This window comes from Aquarana catesbeiana, unplaced genomic scaffold, assembly GCF_042186555.1.
Source record: "Aquarana catesbeiana isolate 2022-GZ unplaced genomic scaffold, ASM4218655v1 unanchor226, whole genome shotgun sequence".
NCBI lineage: Eukaryota > Metazoa > Chordata > Amphibia > Anura > Ranidae > Aquarana > Aquarana catesbeiana.
Genome location: NW_027362653.1, coordinates 2,619,571 through 2,641,475, shown reverse-complemented (window position 1 = coordinate 2,641,475; position 21,905 = coordinate 2,619,571). Strand labels below are relative to the sequence as shown.

The following is a 21,905-nucleotide window of genomic DNA, read 5'->3' as shown; positions in this document are numbered from 1 at the left end:
TGCTTGCGATGCTCTGCGCATGCCGCACTTTCTTTTCCTCTGGCAGGAGTGTCAAGTTATTATCATACATGCAAGCCAGGGGGGGGCCCCTCCCGCCGCCGATAAAAGTGATCTTGCGGCGAATCTGCCGCAGAGAACACTATTATCGGAAACAGGACCGCCCGTTGAAGAAGAGGATACTGGGGTTATGGCAGCTAGCTGCTGCCATAACAAAGATATCCCTCTTCAAATTTAGGACGTATATTGCGTGCAGGGGTCTGGAAGTGGTTAAAAAATATTTAGATTTTTAATATAATTTTATTATTTTAAACTTTTTAGTTAATATTATCAATTTAAATTAATATGAATTTATTGTTGGCTACTATTGGTACCTTTTTAGAGCAAGAAAAGCTCAAGAAAAAAGCAGTCTGCAGTCTCTAACTGTCTCTTGTATCATGTCTGCAATCTCTTACCTAAACTTAAACACACTGCTAATAGACATAGTACAGGAAATGGTCAGAGACTGCAGACATGATACAAGAGATTAATGCAGCCTCACCAGTGTCCATCAGATGCAGCCTCACCAGTGTCCATCAGATGCAGCCTCACCAGTGTCCATCAGATGCAGCCTCACCAGTGTCCATCAGATGCAGCCTCACCAGTGTCCATCAGATGCAGCCTCACCAGTGTCCATCAGATGCAGCCTCACCAGTGTCCATCAGATGCAGCCTCACCAGTGTCCATCAGATGCAGCCTCACCAGTGTCCATCAGATGCAGCCTCACCAGTGTCCATCAGATGCAGCCTCACCAGTGTCCATCAGATGCAGCCTCAGCAGTGTCCATCAGATGCAGCATTACCAATGCCTGGATCAGAGCTGCGATCTCCTGCTGTGTCACGGAGCTGGATTTGAATTGCCGGGGGCTGGGCAGCCGTAGTAACAAAGTCCCACCTCCTATGATACACGTCACACTGATTAAATTTCCCAGCATTGGATCACAGGAGGCAGGACTTTGTTACAGCGGCTGCCAAAAAATGCAGCTCTGTGACACAGCGGGAGATCACCGCAGATCTAAAACTAATCAAAACCAGTTCAGAAACCAAACAAACCCAACAGAGAAAAGGGAATTTCTGATCCGGCAGGCCGAGAGAGATCTGGGCTCATGAAAATGTAGCAAAAGCTAAACATTTCAAACTAAATGTGTTCCCATGGGGGCAGTAGTCCTTAAATGTACAGCAACCCTCCTGTTACCCCCCTCAGATCCACATTCTATTATTGTGTGACAAATACCATCCAAATAATTCTTACTTTCATTTCCCAAAGTTATCCGTCTACAAGGAGACCTGTATAGATCAAATGACGGCACCAATGAGGATGGAGGAGGACCGGAGTCACATGACTGAGAAGATACTAAACCTCACCCTGGAGATCATCTACCTGCTGACCGGAGAGGTGAGGAGGATTCTGGGAGGTCACATGACATCACTCTCATCTCTATTAATTAGCTTTTCCAATTCATGTTCTTGTATATATAAATTTATTGTTAGTGGTGATTTACGTTGTGTTTTTCTTTGTTCTTCATTGAGTATGATTGTATCTTATTCCGCTTTGGGAAGTAATAAAGTCTTCTGAATCTGCATAATAAAACACAGACCTGACTGGAGAGGTGAAAAGAACTCTGAGAATGTGACATGAAGTTAATGATTACTATTTTTCTTGAATAGAATTTTCCTCCTATGAAGTCTGGGGATCATATGACCATCACAGTGCCCCTACGTCACTCCTTGTTGCTCAAGAAAAACAGCAAACAGAAGCTTCTAGAAGTCACCAAGAAGATGATGGAGCTGCTGACAGGAGAGGTGAGCGGTGCTGGGAATTCTGGGACATTATCCAGTAACAGACAAGGGATGTGTCTGGATGGTGACTGTATCATTGTGTGTGTCAGGTTCCTATAAGGTGTCAGGATGTCACGGTCTATTTCTCCATGGAGGAGTGGGAGTATTTAGAAGGACACAAGGATCTCTACAAGGACATCATGATGGACAATCAGCCGCCCCTCACATCACCGGGTAAGAGGAGACCTTATTGTAAAGGAGAGAGCAGTACGGAGGGTCCACCTAGATCCCCCATCATCTGATAAACACATAGAAACAATGTATTCAGTCAGTGTGTGTGTTTCCTACAGATGGATCCAGTAATGGGAACCCACCAGAGAAATGTCCTCGTCCTCTGTATTCCCGGGATTCCACACAGGAAGACCACACCATCCCTCACCATCATCAGGTAGATGATGAACAATTATTGGTAGTTCTGATTTATACACAAGTGTTTTTTACAATGAATGTTTTTGATATCTTTCAGAGTGGAATCCTCGGGGATGAGAATATTGTTATTAAAGAAGAGTATAAAGAGGAGGATGAGGAGTATGGAGTGATGAAGAAGTTTTCAGAAGGACACAAAGATATGATAGAGCCACCAAGTACCAGGAACCCACCAGAGAGATGTCCCCGTCCCCTGTATTCCAAGGCTTCCACACAGGAAGGTCACACCTTCTCTCACCATTACAAGGTTGGTGGGACAGAGCATCTAGAACATGGACCTATAGAAACAATGTGTTGATTTTGTTTGTGATATCAGAAGATTAACTTTTCTATAATTTTATTGGTTTAGGGTGAAGATCTGATCGATATAAAAGTTGAGGTTAAAGCAGAAGAAGAGGAGAGGTATGTGATGGATGATCAGCAGTCTATGGAGGAGGATGGAATAACAAGGACATTTATAGAGGACACTCCTACAGAGATCAGCACAGGTGGGTGATTAACACTAAATACATTCCTCCACCCATACTTCTCACTGATTGGTCCAGAGTAGGGCAAGGACTGGGTGATATCAGCCTGTAATACCCTGGTCACTTTCCTGAGCTGTGTTCCCCATCCTGTATTCCTGTATTTCTCTCGGATAATCTTCCTTCTCTGTGCTGCAGACACAATTTATGTATCTAGACTGGATTTATGGAGATTCTGGGGTTCAGCAGGCAGCAAAAATAGGATTTTTATAACAGCTTACCTGTAAAATCCTTTTCTTGCAGTACATCACGGGACACAGAGGACCATAGAAATTACTATGTGGGTTATAGGCCACCTTCAGGTGATGGACACTGGAACACCCAAGACAGGAAGTTCACTCCCTGTATAACCCCTCCCATACTGGGATTACCTCAGTTTTTGTAGCAAAGCAATATACATATATCCCAAAAAAAGAGGGGAGGGACCTCTGTGTAACGTGATGTACTCCAAGAAAAGGATTTTATAGGTAAGCTGTTATAAAAATCCTATTTTCTTTATCATACATCACGGGACACAGAGCACATAGTAATTACTATGTGGGATGTCCCAAAGGAGGGGAGGGAGACACAAACAAAGCAGGGCGCCATCAGACTTGAGGACCTATACTGCCACCTGCAGCACACTGCGCCCAAAAAGCGATATCCTCATGCCTTTTTACATCCACCTGATAGAATCTAGTGAATGTATGGACAGAAGACCAAGTTGCAGCCGTGCAGATTTGAGCCATGGAGGCATGGTGATGCACTGCCCATGAAGCACTAACTGCCCTAGTAGAGTTTGCTTTGATTTGAAAAGGTGGAATTCTCCCTTTTAAACCATAAGCCTGAATAATAACTTGCTGAATCCATCTAGAAATAGTGGATTTTGATGCTGCCTGTCCTTTCCTAAGACCTTCTGCAATACAAATAGAACATCAGTTTTTCGAAACGGAGCAATCGCCTTTATATAGACCTTTACTGCTCTCACTACATCACGGGATTGTAGTGACTTCTCTTCCGTAGAACAGGGTTCTGGAAAAAAACGAAGGTAGAACAATATCCTGGTTCAGATGAAAGCCTGACAGCACTTTAGGCAGAAAGCTTGGATGAGGACGCAACACCACCTTGTCCTTGTTAACTAAATATCGCTCTTTATAAGAAAGAGCGGCCAACTCTGATACCCTTCTTGCACAGGATATAGCAACCAGAAAAACCAACTTTCTTGTCAAAAGGATCAAGGGAATATGCCGTATCGGCTCAAAAGGTTGTTTTTGTATTACTGACAAGACTAAATTCAAGTCCCAAGGGTGACCTAACTGGCAGATTAAGCCACGTTACCCCCTGCATAAAACCCTGGACCAAGGAATGCAAAGCAAGTGGTCTTTGAAATAATACCGATAAGGCTGAGACCTGACCCTTGATAGTACTCAAGGCCATCTTCATCTCTACCCCTAATTGCAGAAAGGCAAGAATTCTACCCATGACATACTTCCGAGGATGCCAACCCTTGGACTCACACCAGGAAACATATGCCCTCCAGACTCTATAATACGAGGAGACGGGAACTCTCGGAACTCTAGTTTTGTAACCTAGAGCTACTGTGGAGACGAGCCATCCTGAATCTCTTCCTGCCAGACCCCTGAGAACTGCAAAAGTCTTCCCCTCACGCGAGCGGGGGCACCCCTTAATAAAGAGGCATTAGCATTTTGGTTTGTGGGTTTCCTTCCCCAGGACTTTTTCTGTCCCTGGGCTTGACCTTGAGGTTTACCTCTTTAACCTGACTGCGGAGGCCGTCGCGACTGCCTAGAGGCTGATGCCCCCGGCCCTGGAGAAGAGGCCCATTTCAATGAGAGTTGTTTACTCTTTTTCTTAACTGGTAAAATGGTACTTTTCCCACTTGAAATCTTTTGGATGTATTTGTCCAAATCATCCCCGAACAGCCATTCCCCGTGAAACTGAAAACCAGCCAGAAGCTTTTTGCACGGAGCCTCGGCTGACCAATTTTTCAACCACAGGATCCTACGCATATGCACTAGCAAGAGTGTATGGTGTGACGCCTGATGAATAGAATCCTTAATAGCGTCAATTGCAAAACATAGTACCCTTGGCAGTTCGGCTAAGTCCCGGGCCTGCTGAGCGGGGACAGCCTTAAGCGCCTGCTTCAACTGATCTTTTAGGGATTGACAAATGCCTATTGTTGCAACTGCAGGCTGAGTCACTGAACCTGCCAAGGAAAAAGAGGTTTTCAACAAGAATTTCATCTTTTTATCTGTTAGATCTCTAAACATCTGGGCATTGTCCACCGGACAAGTTAAGCTTTTATTCACACAGGATATAGCAGCATCAACTGATGGTATGCTCCATTTTTTGGTGAATTTTTCCTCTATGGGATAAAGCATTGAAAACTTTTTAGGAGGAAGATAATGCCTATCTGGGTGATCCCACTCAGCATATTTAAGTTGCTCCAGCAACGGATGGACAGGAAAGGCATGTAGAGCCTGAGGGGGTTTTAGAGAACCCAAAGAAGAAACGGGCCTTTCAGCTGACTCAGTTAAGGGCAGCTTGAACGTAGAACAGACCATTTCTGTAAGGGATTGCACCAGCAATTTTTCAGATTGCGAGGCTGAAAAAGCTTCTTCTACAGTTGATTCCTCAGATGAGGAATTATTAGTCTGTCCTTCATCCCGATCCACTGAAGATGACTCATCCTCCTCCAGCCACTGCTCCCCTGTACCAGGGCCCCGGGTGGGGAGGGGGATCTATTGCGTTTTCTCCTCCCCTGGGAAGAAGATGCGATTTAAAGCAGCTAACCTTTCTTCTAACCCCACCAGACCTGAGGACAAGGCGTCTTCAGTAACAAAGACAGGGGCTGAAATGTTGGAAACAGCTGCAACACCTGACAATCTCAATGGCTCACCCTGGCCAGCCACCTCTGGTCTGTCCGAAGATGTCACTGTGGAGGGGTGTTTAGGATCCTCAGAGCCTGAAGGTGATGCCCTTGGTCCCCTCTTTGAGGTGTTTGTACCCCTCTTTATGGAAGGCATAGTCTTAAGCACAAAAGCAGAGGTACTAGTAACACAATGCACCCACTGCTGAGCTATAGTCCAGCAATTAAAGCTGCTGCTAATGCTCAGTCTGATGCTGAGTAAATGTGTCCTGGGAATGCCTGTATACACCAGCTTACATGCCTCAGTCTGCTCCTGTGTCCCCTCCGTTCGCCAGATGTATTACACAAGCGGCCTTTATGGACTCGGCAGCCCCGTGTTTCGCGGCATGTGAAAGATAATGAATGCTAAGCCACACCCCTCTCCCAGACACGCCCCCTAGTTTTAAACCAATTCCCACGTGGGCGCCTTTCGGATCTGCCATACGAGCGGATCCCGGAGTGAGAAGGGGGGCTGGGGGAGGAAGGAAGGAAGGGAGACGACACGACCCCCTGAGAGGGGGGGTGGGGAGAGCACGGCCGTCCACTGCAGCTTCTATCCCCCTAGCTCCTGGAGGGAGAAGCCTCTTCATGGGACACCAAGGGATTCCCCCTCCAACATTCCTAGTGGTTGAGACTGACTCCTGGAGGAAGCCTGGCTGTCTCCTGCTGACACTGAGCGAGATACTGATTAGCATGGTAAAGGTATGTGCTTTCACCCCCATGTTGTTAACTCAAAGAAGAAATCCATAAGTGAACTTGGAGTTCCTTAGGATTCTTCACTTACCTTTTCCCGCCGCAGGATTCTGCTGGTAACCAGACAGACCCAATCTTCACCCATCATGGCGGGTTACATTATAAAAAACCTTCAAGGACCGGGTCCCTTTTTATCGGTGTTCCACTCCCTTGGACCTGTATAGCACCCTGCCAGAAAACTTTATGGTATTAACTGCATAACCAAAGCACTGGGTCCAGCCCTCCAAAAGAGGCGTTACAGGCAAAACCTCGTTCTTCCTTCACGAGGCCCTGGTACCATCCATTTTGTCCTCAGTGGCACTTTGAATGTATCCGGTTTCAAAAAGTCTATTTGATCCAGTAAGGATCCTCCAGTGGAGCTTTTCTTAGCACTTCCTCAACTGTGACCAACACCTTAGACACTGGCGAAAAAAACTGAGGTACTCCCAGTATTGGGTGTGCCAGTGTCCATCACCTGAAGGTGGGCTATAACCCACATAGTAATTACTATGGTGCTCTGTGTCCCGTGATGTACGATAAAGAAATCTTTCTTTTCACCATGGGCGTTGCTCAATTTAGGCACCTGGGACATGTGCCTTGGGTCTTCTGCTCCATGCCCGAGTCTAGTAAAATGTCTGACAGAACAATTCTGGACAATTAGGATTACTTGCACTGTTATTTGCTGGCTGTGCTGGGTGGAGGGATATCTCTGTTTAGTCTCAGACCCAAGTCACTGAGTGCAGTCTCAGGAGATGGGAGGCAGAGGTGTGGGACCTCTGCAACTTTTCTCCAGAATGTCATGACCCCTTATAAATAAGTGAGGGGGGACATCATAACATTCTGGTGAGCCTTCTCCAAAAAACACAGATAATTTTGTGGAGTTATATAAAGTTGAAGGAATATTGTATTTCAAGGACAATAAATTATTACTTTATATCTCATGGAATTCACCATAATTACCATTATTTGATGAATTTTGTGCACTTTGATTTCTAACCTGCCTACATTCACCCGCCCCTTTTTGCATGCCATTCTGGATGCGACTAACTATAATCTAGTAACCGTACATAATAAATTTGCATAAACGACTTTTTTTTTTAAACAGACAAAATCTGGGACAGTATAAAATTTTACAGGTAGTGCAAACAGCGGCAGGAAAAAAAAATTTGTTCAATAACCTTACTAATTTTAGACATCTAAGGTAGGATCTAGCTAGAAGCCAGATCTTTTCTCCTGTGACCGGGTGAGTCTCCGCTACTTGGTGGACAACCAGGTATCCACAGTCTCAGGCTCTACCATGTAAATATGCCTACCAAGGTTCTAGTCCTCATAGATCTGATGGAACCGGGCCTCAATAAGGCTGTTCTGACACTGGAATTCTTGTAGGTGCCGTTGTACATGGAGACAGACAGCTCGGCTATATGCACTATATTGTCAAAAGTATTGGGACACCTGCCTTTAAATGCCCTAGGGTTCAATATTGAGTTGACCCACCCTTTGCAGCTATAACAGCTTCAACTCTTCTGGGAAGGCTGCCCACAAAGTTGAGGAGTGTGTCTATGGGAATGTTTGACCATTCAGCACATTTGTGAGGCCAGGTACTGATGTGGACGAGAAGGCCTGGCTCTCAGTCTCCGCTCTAATTCATCCCAAAGGTGTTCTATCGGGTTGAGGTCAGGACTCAGTCAAGTTCCTCCACCCCAAACTCACTCATCCATGTCTTTATGGACCTTGCTTTGTGCACTGGTCCAAATCATTTGGTGGAGGGGGGATTATGGTTTGGGGTTGTTTTTCAGGGGTTGTGCTTGGCCCCTTAGTTCCAGTGAAGGGAACTCTTAAGGCGTCAGAATACCAAGACATTTTGGACAATTTCATGCTCCCAACTTTGTGGGAACAGTTTGCGGATGTCCCCTTCCTGTTTCAACATGACTGTGCACCAGTGCACAAAGCAAGGTCCATAAAGATATGGATGAGCGAGTTTGGGGTGGAGGAACTTGACTGAGTCCTGACCTCAACCTGATAGAACACCTTTGGGCTGAATTAGAGTGCAGACTGCAAGCCAGGCCTTCTTGTCCAGCATCAGTGCCTGACCTCACAAATGCTCTTCTGGAAGAATGGTCAAACATTCCCATAGACACACTCCTAAACCTTGTGGACAGCCTTCCCAGAAGAGTTGAAGCTGTTATAGCTGCAAAAAGGGTGGGCCAACTTAATATTGAACCCTACAGATTAAGACTGGGATGCCATTAAAGTTCATGTGTGTGTAAAGAATATTTTTGACAATATAGTGTATCTTCAGTCTCTCCTCCTTGAGCTGTCTGAAAATTTCTTCAGGCATATATAGGAACGTATGCTTGTATTTGACAAAAACATATGCATCGAAGTACCTTTCTAACCGAGACAACCGGCTACACTTCTGGCCCCTGGGGGGGACGTCCCTTGTGAGAGGTATGTATCCCCTGGATGGTGAAGTCATTGCGGGGGGCAGTCATCTCTGGAGGTAAATGCCGAGGATACTGGAGCAATTACTTTCTCAGAATCCAGGGTAGTGACTTGACAGCCTTGGTGCCTGATGAAGGGGTCCTGCGTGGCTCCAAAACGTTGCTGTCTGCTGTAATGATGGGATCGCTGAATAAAGCTTTGGATCCAATTTTGGAGACCAATGGTGTGCTGGTGACATCTCTTGCTTGGGAGAGGTGGGACGCTCCTCCTCACTGCTGTTGAATACTAGGGTTTTCCAGGAAATTTTCACCTTTTCTGAGCATGAAGGAGAAGGTTTTGGGAGACTCCCCGGTACTCCAGATGAAGTGATAGCAGGAGAGGTCTCCAGGATTAGCAGCAAGGGCCCCTGTTGGTCAGTGTTCAGCATGTACATGGTGCTGGTGACATCCAGGAGGTGCTCAGTGGGCATCGCAGTGAAAGGTGGTGTCAGATATCTGCGGACAGGAACTTCCCCCGGGACCCTGGACCTGTGAATTTGAGACTAAGCTGAGTCCCATGTGGGTAGGTCTCCAGCCATAGGTGTTGCGGTCGGCTGCTCAATCCTGGGTTCCACAGGGGATTCTAACCCAGATGCTTCCTGACCAATGTTGGAGGTGAGCGGAGCAGGTGGGCTCGGAAATTTGGCAGTAGTGAAGAGGCAGGCAGGAACAATAGCTATCCAAGATGTCGGCAGTCTTTTGAAGCTGAGATGGGAAGGTTCCTCCCTCCCATACATGCGGTAATACAAAAGTGAGCCGCAACCAGAGCAAGTGGCCCAAGGGTTATACTCTATGCATCAACGGTGGCATGATGGGCAGATGAACCGTGAGTCATCTCTCACTTTCCCCTTCCAGTGGGCAAGTTCCGCTATAGGCCAGTACACAAGGCCTGTGTCCAGCATGGGATCCGCTTTTTCCTTGGCAAGACTTTTTAAGAAATTGTGCAGAGTGCAAAAGTGCAGCGTTCCTCTAAACAGCGATTTGCCCTATGTCACTACACACTGTCATTTGTAAATGTGGCATTAGGAGGGATGTGCTGAGCCTGTGCCCTCTCCACCAGTCCAGCGTTCCTGTTACCTCACTCACAATAACTGAATGGGGTCCGACCGAGCACCTAGTGCAGACCTCATGTGTTATCTCACATAATTCTTTCCTTTCCGTACCATGTGACCAGGCCATAGATCTCCACAATACTAGTCTGCTCCCTGTTTCCGTGGGAGACGGACCACTAGAGAGAAAGCAAAAAACAAAGACCCCTTCGCTACCGGAGGACCTGCCGCTTTACCAGGTACCACATCTAACAACTGGTTGCTTGTCCCTCTTCTTGGTTACCTATAGTACCTCCACTTGTGTCCTGCCGAGTTAACCCGCTTGTAGTAGTTTTGCTTCATACCCCATAGTGCAAATACAGACCCAGGTTCTTTGGAATACTCCAGATTCGACATGCATCCCTTTGAATACAGTGAATATAAAGAATTATATATGATCTTGCGCAAGACCTTGGTGCATGAAAATAATAGTGACCAAAATAGCAAATATATCATCAAACAATAATAAAGTGGTGTAACGGAACAAGTGCAGGTGCTAGATGATCTTCAAATTAATAAAAAATTGTAAAAGTGAAAAAATATTAAAAAATATATAATAATAAATATATATATATATAATATTCCACAGTGTAAAGTGTATGGAACTGTGTAATAAACAAATCCAAAGTGTAGAAAAGCTTAATGGAAACCAGTTCCAAAATACTCAAAAAAATGGTTGAATGTGCAAAAAAGTAAAAAAAAAAAATATAGAATAAAATGAAGTGCAGACAGTTCATAAATCTTCACAGTGGATTAAAGCAGAACATAACATGTTGACTGTAGATCAGATGGTAATGTCATCCATATAATAGGCTCTCAGAACTCTTACCTCATGGGCATAGATATAAATGGCTTTTATCCATCAAATGGATGTTTGCCACGACTCCAGTATCCCAGATCGATCAGAGAAGAAGATGGTTGCTCGGTAAGATAGGAGAAAGTCACCTCCAAACTGGTGTTCGAATCCACATAAAAAATATGAAATGAGCCTCCAATAGTGCATTACCACAAAATAGCCAAGTTTATTAAAACATTTTTTAAAAACTGCTTATACCAAAGCAGTCAGAGCTAAGCAAAACATGGCACACATAAAAGATGGCGTTCCACGGCACCAAATACGTCACTTCCGGTCTGCAGTATCAACATCCGGATCGCGGTAGCAACTTCCGATTACGTTTGTTGCGTCTTTCCGGCCTACGCGTTATGTCACACCCTCGTGACTTCTGAAGTCCCTGAAGAAGTCACGAGGGTGTGACGTAACGCGTAGGCCGGAAAGTCGCAACGATCGTAATCGGAAGTTGTTACCGTGATCCGGATGTTGATACTGTGGACCGGAAGTGACGTATTTGGTGGCGTGGAACACCGTCTTTTATGTTTGGCATGTTTTGCTTAGCTCTGACTGCTTTGGTATAAGCCGTTTTTTTTTTTTTTAATTCTAATAAACTTGGCTATTTTTCAGTAATGCACTATTGGAGGCTCATTTCATATTGTTTATGTGGATTCGAACACCGGTTTGGAGGTGACTTTCTCCTCTCTTACGTGAGCAACCATCTTCCCTGATCGATCCGGGATACTGGAGACGTGGCATTTATATCTATGCCCATGAGGTAAGAGTTCTGAGTCCCTATTATATGGATGACATTACCATCTGATCTACAGTCAACATGTTATGTTCTGCTTTAATCCACTGTGAAGATTTATGAACTGTCTGCACTTCATTTTATTCTATATATTTTTTTTTTAACTTTTTTGCACATTCAACCATTTTTTGAGTATTTTGGGACTGGTTCCCATTAACCTTTTCTACACTTTGGATTTGTTTATTACACAGTTTGATACACTTTACACTGTAGAATATATATTGTATATCATTTATATTTTTTAATATTTTTTCACTTTTACATCTAGCACCTGCACTTGTTCCGTTACACCACTTTATTATTGTTTGATATATTTGCTATTTTGGTCACTATTATTTTCATGCACCAAGGTCTTGCGCAAGATCATATAGAATTCTTTATATTCACTGTATGACCATTAAGTGATTTGTGATCACCGGTAGATTTTGCAGCAATTACACATTATTTGTACCTTTAGTTATATTTAATAGCGCAGAGGTCCTCTCACTGAGTTGTTTTGTTTACATCCCTTTGAATAACTTCAGACCAGGCTTAGGCAGTTAATGCAACTTTACTGTTAAAATGAAGCATGACAGTACATAATGAATAACGTTCTTTCCCTAATACCAACTAAGACAATGATGTGGCCCAGGCGTACCATGAGGTGTGAGTTCATAATGGTAATGTCCATGACTTGGATGCTGTCCGTGATCCCCGCTTTCTTCAGCATCACAGGTGAGTCTGCAGTCCTATACCCAAGTCCCAGTCTCCGGTCAGGCCACTGCCCCTGATCTTGGCTGTCTATCTTATTTATAGAACAGGTAGGCACGCCAAAACCAAAAGCCCAGGAACTGAGCCGAACATGTTTAACCCTTTTCCCAGCCTGGGCCAGCTGCTGGAAAACTAACTAAACACACATTTCTAACCTGCCTACAAATGCAGTACTTCTTGTGTTGTCAAAATGGCAATGAGTGATATGGGACAGGGTGGGGGGGTCACTCGTCCTATAATCCCCTCATCACTGTCACTGCTATAAAAGACAGTTTTCGTTTCCTCACTAAACGAAGGTCCATGAAATATAGAAATGAACTGGTAGGTGATCAGAGGACCCATTTACTAGTTACCTTGAGGGTGGAACTATAAGATCCTCAGAGACAAAGCTGCCTGATGTGGGCGGAGTCCTGGTTTAGGGGAACCAATCTGCTCATGTCTAGTTTTAATTTTTTTTTTTTTATTTCTATTTTAGTACATGGATGGAAGATGAGGAAAACCTCAGAGGATTGTCTCACTTTGTCTCCAGACTGTAAAGTAGAAGATGAGGACATCACGCAGTATAGTCCAGGAGAAAACCCGGCTACCGCAAATGTCCATCTGGCACCACACAGTGTAGATAGACCATCGTATTCCTCTTATCCTGAGGAACCTCAGACTGTGAGGGACGGTGCCGTCCTTCCAACAGATAAAAGGTTTTCCTGTACTGAGTGCGGGATGGGTTTTCATTTTAAATTCAATCTTGATGAGCATAAAAGATCCCACACAGGGGAGAAGCCACATTCCTGTCCTGAGTGTGGGAAATGTTTTTTAAAGAAGTCCCATCTTTCCAGACATCACAGATATCACACAGGTGAGAAGCCGTATTCCTGTCCTGAGTGTGGGAAATGTTTTGTAGAGAAATCAGTACTTGTCACACATCAGAAGTCTCACACAGGGGAGAAGCCGTATTCCTGTCCTGATTGTGGGAAATGTTTTTTACTTAAGTCACATTTTAACAGACATCAGAGATTGCACGCAACTGATAAGCCATATTCCTGTCCCGAGTGTGGGAAATCCTTTGTAGAGAAATCACAACTTGACACACATCATAGGTCCCACACAGGGGAGAAGCCATATTCTTGTCTTGAATGTGGGAAATGTTTTTCAGATAAGTCCAATCTTTATACACATCAGAGACTGCACACAGGTGAGAAGCCATATTCCTGTGCTGAGTGCGGGAAATGTTTTTCAGTGAAGTCCAATCTTTACAAACATCAGAGATCTCACACAGGGGAGAAGCCATATTCCTGTCCTGAGTGCGGAAAATGTTTTTCAGATAAATCCCATCTTTACACACATCAGAGACTGCACACAGGGGAGAAGCCGTATTCCTGTCCTGAGTGCGGGAAATGTTTTTCAGATAGGTCCAATCTTTACACACATCAGAAATTGCATACGGGGGAGAAGCCAATTTCCTGTCCTGGGTGCGGGAAATGTTCTGTATTAAAATCACACCTTGGTGGACATGAAAGGCTTCACACGGGGCAAAAAAACTACTCCTGTACTGAGTGCGGGAATTTTTTTTCACACATGTCCTTTTATCCTAGACAGCAGAGATCTCACACAAGTGAGAAGAAGCGGTATCCCTGTCCTGAGTGTGGAAAATGTTTTTCAAAGAAGTCATATCTTTCTACACATCAGAGATTGCACACGGGGGAGAAACCATATTCCTGTCCTGAGTGTGGGAAATGTTTTTCAGTGAAGTCCAATCTCTATAGACATCAGAGATCTCACACAGGGAGAAGCCCTTTTCCTGTCCCTGAGTGAGAGAATTATTCCTCATTGAAGTCCTGTCTTCCTGTATATCAGGGATCCCACACAACCCTTGAGGTGTATTAGTGCCTTGAGTGTGGGAAATGTCTTCTATATGAATGTTGCTGGACATCACAGCTCTTATGTGGGGAAGAAGCACACCCTGATATATGGGGGGGGTGCTGATAATCCTGAGCCTTATCCAGAAAAAAATTGAGCGGAAGCTGTAAATTGCAGGGTGTACTGGCCAATTTGTCTATATTCAATGGTGCAAAAATCAACTACCTATGATTTTAACTTCTTTCTTTTTCAGGTCCAAAGTGAACATGGCAGCACCTCCAGAAAAATTCAGTGCGGAAGAGCATAGGACCTTAATCAATTCCTCTTTCTCCAAGGGAAAGGAGAAATGTTTCTCCACGATGAAATGTCACAAACTTTGGGTGACAGTGGCCCCTTCATATGCAACATTGGGTCGTCTATTTTAAAGTGGTTGTAAACTCTATACAGCATATATATATATATATATATATATATATATATATATATATATCCTATAATAAGGCTTACCTGTAGGTGCTGGAAATATCTCCTAAACCTCCAGGGTTTAGGAGATATTTACGGTATACGGGTGCGCTGACGTCATCGCGCATGTGCACTTTAGAAAGGGCACGACAGTGCCCTTTCTAAAGAGATCATGCGTGGGAGTGACGTCTTGCGACTCCGGACAGTCACAGAGCTGGAGTCCCTGGAAAGGAGGAGGGGTGAAGATGGACGCTTCTAGCCAGCGGTGATATCGCAGGCTTCGTTTTCAGGTAAGCGACACATAATGGGCTAGTATTTTACCTTTGCAGGGAAATGAAGAGGAAGTAAAACCCATCAGGGTTTACTTCCTCTTTAAAACTGGCCATTTCAGTGTTGAAAGTGAGAAACCCAGTGGAAGGTCTGTTTCTGTGCCTGCAAAAGTTTTGGAATCCACTTTGCTGCAAGCTTTCTCATTTCCAAGTCGTTTTGGACAATGGCACCAACTCTCTCACGTGATATTCCTAGATCTATGTAGCAATACTTTTGGCTGATTTTCGGCGGTGCTCCATGATCATGTCATGAATGGCTTTCACATTTGCAGAGACAGAAACAGGCCTTCCACTGGGTTTTCTCACTTTCAACACCGAAATGGCCAGTTTTAAAAAAGGCAACCTAACGTTTAACTGTTGCATACGAAGGGCCACAGTCACCCAAAGTTTGTGACATTTCATCATGGATCTGCTTTACGCCTTTCCCTTGGAGAAACAGGAACTTGATTATGGTCCTATGCTCTTCCGCATTGAATTTTTCTGGAGGTGCTGCCGTGTTCACTTTGGACCTTAAAAAAAAAAAAAGAAGTTTAAAATCATAGGTAGTGGATTTTTGCACCATTGAATATAGACAAATTGGCCAGTACACCCAATTTACAGTTTCCTCGCTCAATTTTTTTTCTGGGTAAGGCTCAATACTTATCAGTACCCCCCTCGTACACCTCAGATATACTCCATGGCTGATCTTCATCATGTAAGAAACCGTTCATAAGGAGATCAGAGATCACCAAAGACATGAATGAAGTGTTGTACCGTGTTGGCCATTGATAGCAGTAGAAAAAAAATAAATTAAAATGGAGTCATTACCTTTCATTGGTTGAGTACATTTTGTGATGTAATCTTTTGTAACCATTCAGAAGTCTATTTAAAAAAAAAAATAAATAATTGTATAAATTAGACAAGGTTTCATCCAGCCATGATAATACATATTGGCCATGTTTTATTTGACACAGTGATTTCCTATAATTGTCAGCTCTATCTGGTGGCCATATTGTGTTATTTCACTTTTATATTGCAGCCATTTGCTAAAATCATTTAAGTTATTTTTTTTCCACATTAATGTACACACAGCACTCCATATTGACAGAAAAACACAATTGTTGACATTTTTGCAGATTTATTAAAAAAAGAAAAACTGAAATATCACATGGTCCTAAGTATTCAGACCCTTTCCTGTGACACTCATATATTTAACTCAGGTGCTGTCCATTTCTTCTGATCATCCTTGAGATGGTTCTACACCTTCATTTGAGTCCAGCTGTGTTTGATTATACTGATTGGACTTGATTATAAAAGCCACACACCTGTCTATATGAGACCTTACAGCTCACAGTGCATGTCAGAGCAAATGAGAATCATGAGGTCAAAGGAACTGCCTGAAGATCTCAGAGACAGAATTGTGGCAAGGCACAGATCTGGCCAAGGTTACGAAAAAAAATTCTGCTGCACTTAAGGTCCTAAGAGCACAGTGGCCTCCATAATCCTTAAATGGAAGACGTTTGGGGCGACCAAAACCTTTCCTAGAGCTGGCCGTCTGGCCAAACTGAGCTATCGGGGGAGAAGAGCCTTGGTGAGAGAGGTAAAGAAGAACCCAAAGATCACTGTGGCTGAGCTCCAGCGATGTAGTCGGGAGATGGGAGAAAGTAGAAAGTCAACCATCACTGCAGCCCTCCACCAGTCGGGGCTTTATGGCAGAGTGGCCTGACGGAAGCCTCTCCTCAGTGCAAGACACATGAAAGCCCGCATGGAGTATGCTAAAAAAAACACCTGAAGGAATCCAAGATGGTGAGTAATAAGATTCTCTGGTCTGATGAGACCAATATAGAATTTTTTGGCCTTAATTCTAAGCGGTATGTGTGGAGAAAACCAGGCACTGCTCATCACCTGTCCAATACAGTCCCAACAGTGAAGCATGGTGGCGGCAGCATTATGCTGTGGGGGTGTTTTTCAGCTGCAGGGACAGGATGACTGGTTGCAATTGAGGGAAAGATGAATGCTGCCAAGTGCAGGGATAGCCTGGACGAAAACCTTCGCCAGAGTGCTCAGGACCTCAGACTGGGCCGAAGGTTTACCTTCCAACAAGACAATGACCCTAAGCACACAGCTAAAATAACGGAGTGGCTTCACAACAACTCCGTGACTGTTTTTGAATGGCCCAGCCAGAGCCCTGACTTAAACCCAATTGAGCATCTCTGGAGAGACCTAAAAATGGCCGTCCACCAACGTTTACCATCCAACCTGACAGAACTGGAGAGGATCTGCAAGGAGGAATGGCAGAGGATCCCCAAATCCAGGTATGAAAAACTTGTATCTTTCCCAAAAAGACTCATGGCTGTATTAGATCAAAAGGGTGCTTCTACTAAATACTGAGCAAAGGGTCTGAATACTTAGGACCATGTGATATTTCAGTTTTCCTTTTTTAATAAATCTGCAAAAATGTCAACAATTCTGTGTTTTTCTGTCAATATGGGGTGCTGTGTGTACATTAATGAGGAAAAAAATGAACTTAAATGATTTTAGCAAATGGTTGAAATATAACAAAGAGTGAAAAATTTTAGGGGGTCTGAATACTTTCCGTCCCCACTGTAGACCCCTTCAGTTTTCTTCATCAGGCATGCTTTTATGCTAATAACCGAGATCATACTTGTGCACTTATGAGTACAAACCTTTTGTGTTAAACCAACCATTGACTTAAAACTGAAAATAATGCATGTGGTCACTAGATGACGCTAAGTATAATAGGAATCAATGCCATCTAGTTGCCAAATGGTGGCAATTGTTAAGGTGTTCCTCGTACACAAATGTCACCTTTATATCGGGGTTTATTTTCTTCTTTCCCCCATTTTCTATGGTGTGATCTTTTCTACAATACTTTGTTATAATAATGTAACACGTTATAACTACTCCGCCTCCACATTCCAGACAAGTCATTTTCCTGACCAATTGGATTTCTTCCTTTACTATTTCCTGATTTTATGACTGCAATCTTGTTATAAGTAAAAAATGTATTAAAGGAAAAAAAGTTTGTGTGTGTAGGTGCAATGACGACAAACTGCGGCATTCAAAAATTGCTCATAAGTGACACTTTAGAAGTCTTTACAGCGCACAGAAATCTTCTCTATGTAGCAAATTTCAGGAGGCCACCTATAAAATGACGCGTTGGTATAGAACCCCTTCTGTTCTGGCTCAGCTATTTCCTCAAACAAACTGATCATTGTTGGCGCTGCGGCCTACATTCAAGCATCCTCTTACATATCTTCTGGGATTGCCCTGTGCTCCAAACTTTTTGGCAACCGGTGCTTAAGCTCATACATAAATTCACAGATATCTCCTTAAAAAACAACCCTGCAATGGTCCTACTTAACCTTACCCCTTTATCAAGGAAACGTTATCATAAATCCCTTCTCAAACATCACCTTACTGCTGCATGGGCCTGCATCCCACCTTTATGGAAGCAACTGTCTTGTGCAGTGGTGGCCCAATGGCTCGCAAGAGTGAAGGACATAGAGCAAATGGAAGATCTGACCTCTGCTTTGCGAGATAAGTCAGAGGAACGTAAGTCCAGATGGTTTTATTGGGACCTCTTCCACTTCTCTGATGAATTCCTCCAATACACATGTTAGGATTCACCGTCTGGGATCTCCATTGCTTGTTTAGTGCTATCGATCCTGGCTCCCTGGGGGTGATACCCCCCTCTTATTTATTTTTTCTCACTCCGCTCTCTTATATTTTCCTTAATCCCCTTCTTTCCCTTCTCCATTTCTCCTAACCTAAAAAAACAAAAAGTGATGGGCACAGAAGCATATATTTACCCTGCATTAGACTTCAGTTGGTGGTGTGAACCTGACTGAGTGGTTCCCTTCACTCACATGCAATTGTTTTGTATGGTTGTGCTTATTGCGCTTGTTACCATTTCTATGCAATGCAAAGTTGTCTCTATATTTGCATCTGTGTCACATCTTTAAATGAAAAAAGCCTTTACAGATCATCAGTTTAGAGTTAACTGTGTATAAAAGCCCAGAGTGCAGTGGTCAGGAGTATATCATATACATATGGAAAAATGCAGCGCATGTACAAATGAATATAGGTCTTTAAAATGGTGAAACAGTCAAGAAATAACTAATTGACCACAGGTGCCTTGAAACACAAACGTCCATAGATGGATGTAAATGTCCAACCGCACAGGAGGTATAAGTACTCCAAGGGGTGGTGATGGTGATGGTCTGATGGTTGTCAGAAAACACCTGGCATCATACAGCGACTTCCCAACCGCGAAACCGGGTCCCAATGGGTCATTCAGGGAAAGTGCAAAAAAGCCTCTTACTAGATCCTGTGGATTCCCATGTCAGCGACAGGGAATCGCATGCGCAGTTTGTCACAAATTACGTGGAATGGGAGCTCAGGAATCGCCAATCTCTTGGATTGTGGTCTGTATGGATCTCGGCTGGCAACCGGATGGGTCCTCACAACGAACCGTCCTCACACCGAACCGTCCCAGCGTGCATCAGAAGTTTCACAAACGGTCCCCTGAAAGGAGCAGTTGGAGGGACTGGATCTCATGCGGTAAATGTGGAAACAAAAAGAATGTGCCTCCACATGGTGCAGATAAAAAAGAGTGTTTTTATTGACAAAAACGACCATACACAAATAAAAGCGTGATCACGGTGGATAAAAACAAATGGGCAACAAAGAGAGTGGTGTATGTACCCGACGCGTTTCGACCTAGGGGTCTTCAACAGGGGCATAGACCACTCACTCCAAGTTGCCAAATATATATAATAAAATTATTTAGAGAAGGACCAATCACAAGGGCTGAAAAACCAGGAGATTGGATTGGGTGAATACAATCACATGACTTGCTTGAATGTCTAGACATAAAGATCATACACAATTTCTATATAAATAAATGAATGACATTAAGGTGAAGCTCAGGAGACTGTATAAAGGTCTACAAGCAATATCATATACAGCCCATCATAGAGAGTGCAGTGGTCAGGATTATATCATATACAGCCCAGGGTAGAGTGCAGTGGTCAGGAGTATATTATATACATCAAAGAAAATAATAAAAAAGTCCAACTCAGGTGCCTATAATTATTATAGCAGCGCTACTGTCATAAAATTTATGATCAGCTTTCATGTGTAATTAACACACAAGGAATAAGCAGTTGACAGACGGTGTGGAAAGTCCCAGAAACCTCAGATGGTGATCCTGCTATGTTACATAATTAAACACCCCACACCAAAGTCCGTGCATCACACATATTATATACAGCCTATGTTACAGAGTGCAGTGGTCAGGAGTATATCATATACAGACAGCCCAGGGTACAGAGTGCAGTGGTCAGGAATATGTAATTTACTGTCCATTGTACAGAGTGCAGTGGTCAGGAGATTGTCATATACATCCCACCATACAGAGTGCAGTGGTCAGGAGATTGCCATATACAATAAACCCCGCCATACAGAGTGCAGTGGTCAGGAGATTGCCATATACAGTAAACCCCGCCATACAGAGTGCAGTAGTCAGGAGTATATGACTCAAGAGGGGTTGAAATAGCCAGGTAGGTGCTGTCCTGGCAGGGAAGGTAAGAGTTAATGCCTTTCCCAGTTCTTCGTTCTCTTAGTGGGTTTTTCTGGGTTGGACCCACTGGTTCTGTGTAATATAAAAGGGAGGAGTCCATACCCCAGAGAGCCTGGGACTAGAGAGCTGAAAGATCCAAGGGAGTCCCAGGGTCCGTATCAGGCCTGACAGAAAGCTAAGAATGTGCCTGTAAGGGAGAGAGATAGAGAGCAACACCCAAGAGGAGCAGGAGGATGTTGTTCTTTACTAACTGGATGTAAAGTAATCAGAACCTGGGTTTCCTCCTGAAGACACTAGCCCTAGAAGAATGCCTCTGGTGGATTACATGAATACTTTCTTTGCAGGTATGCTGGGGCAGCACAGAGCCTGTAGTTGGAGTTAGGGAAGAATTATGCCTTTGAATGTTGGACTCTGCCCATTTCTAAGTAAAGCATTTGAAACCCTATCTCTACCTGGTCTGAAGTTGCTGAAAAGGGTGTAATGCAAGTAACTGGCACACATAGTCTAAGGCAGCCTTTTGAAGAGCAAGGGGCCACTTAAGCCACTTGTCGTGGGCCACAATGAGTGGAGCAGGCACATGACAAGTCTGTGTCCACTCTGCATATGCAGAGCAGACATGTACACAGCCCACTTTACTCTAGGGGCCCTCCGATACGATTTTTTTCTAGTGGATTGGATTGGAGGTAGTTGGGTGTAACTGGACACAAATCTATTTACATCTGCCACTCCATAGAGGTGTATAGAGGGTCCACCAGGAAAATAGACAGGATGACCCGATCGGACTGATCGTGTGAAAGGGACCTAAGATTGCTTTCACACTGGTGCACCGCGGTTTACCCACACTGCTGGTGCAGCTTAGTGCACCTCTGATTTTCCTGTGGGTTAGCTGCCACAGAATTCTATTATATCTTGCAGGTGTGGGGCACTTTCTGAAAGTGCACCAAACACACAGGTAATAACAAGTCCATGCCTTAGTTAAGATAACCCGCAGGGGCACTGCACCTGCGGATCAGGTTGAAAGCAGCCTAGTGTATTGCCGCGTACACACGATTGGACACTCCAACAACAAAATCCATGGATTTTTTCTGCCGGATGTTGGCTCAAACTTGTCTTGCAAGCACACGGTCACAAATCTTGACGGAAGTTCTGAACCTCAAGAACGCGGTGGCGTACAACACATACGACGGCACTAGAAAAGGGAAGTTCAATACCAAGAGCACACAAATTGAGAGTCTACATGTGGATTTCCCTCCTGAT

General features: G+C 44.0%; 1 protein-coding gene across 1 annotated transcript in view; it reads left to right on the top strand.

The window, feature by feature from the left end:
• Nucleotides 1-1,302: 1,302 nt before the first annotated feature.
• Nucleotides 1,303-21,905, top strand: part of LOC141121633 (uncharacterized) — a gene marked incomplete at its 5' end in the record, with an annotated part of 114,966 nt that continues 94,363 nt past the window's right edge. The window contains 2 exon segments of the mRNA XM_073611282.1: nucleotides 1,303-1,431; nucleotides 1,704-1,838. Coding sequence (XP_073467383.1) covers nucleotides 1,336-1,431; nucleotides 1,704-1,838 — 231 coding nt within the window.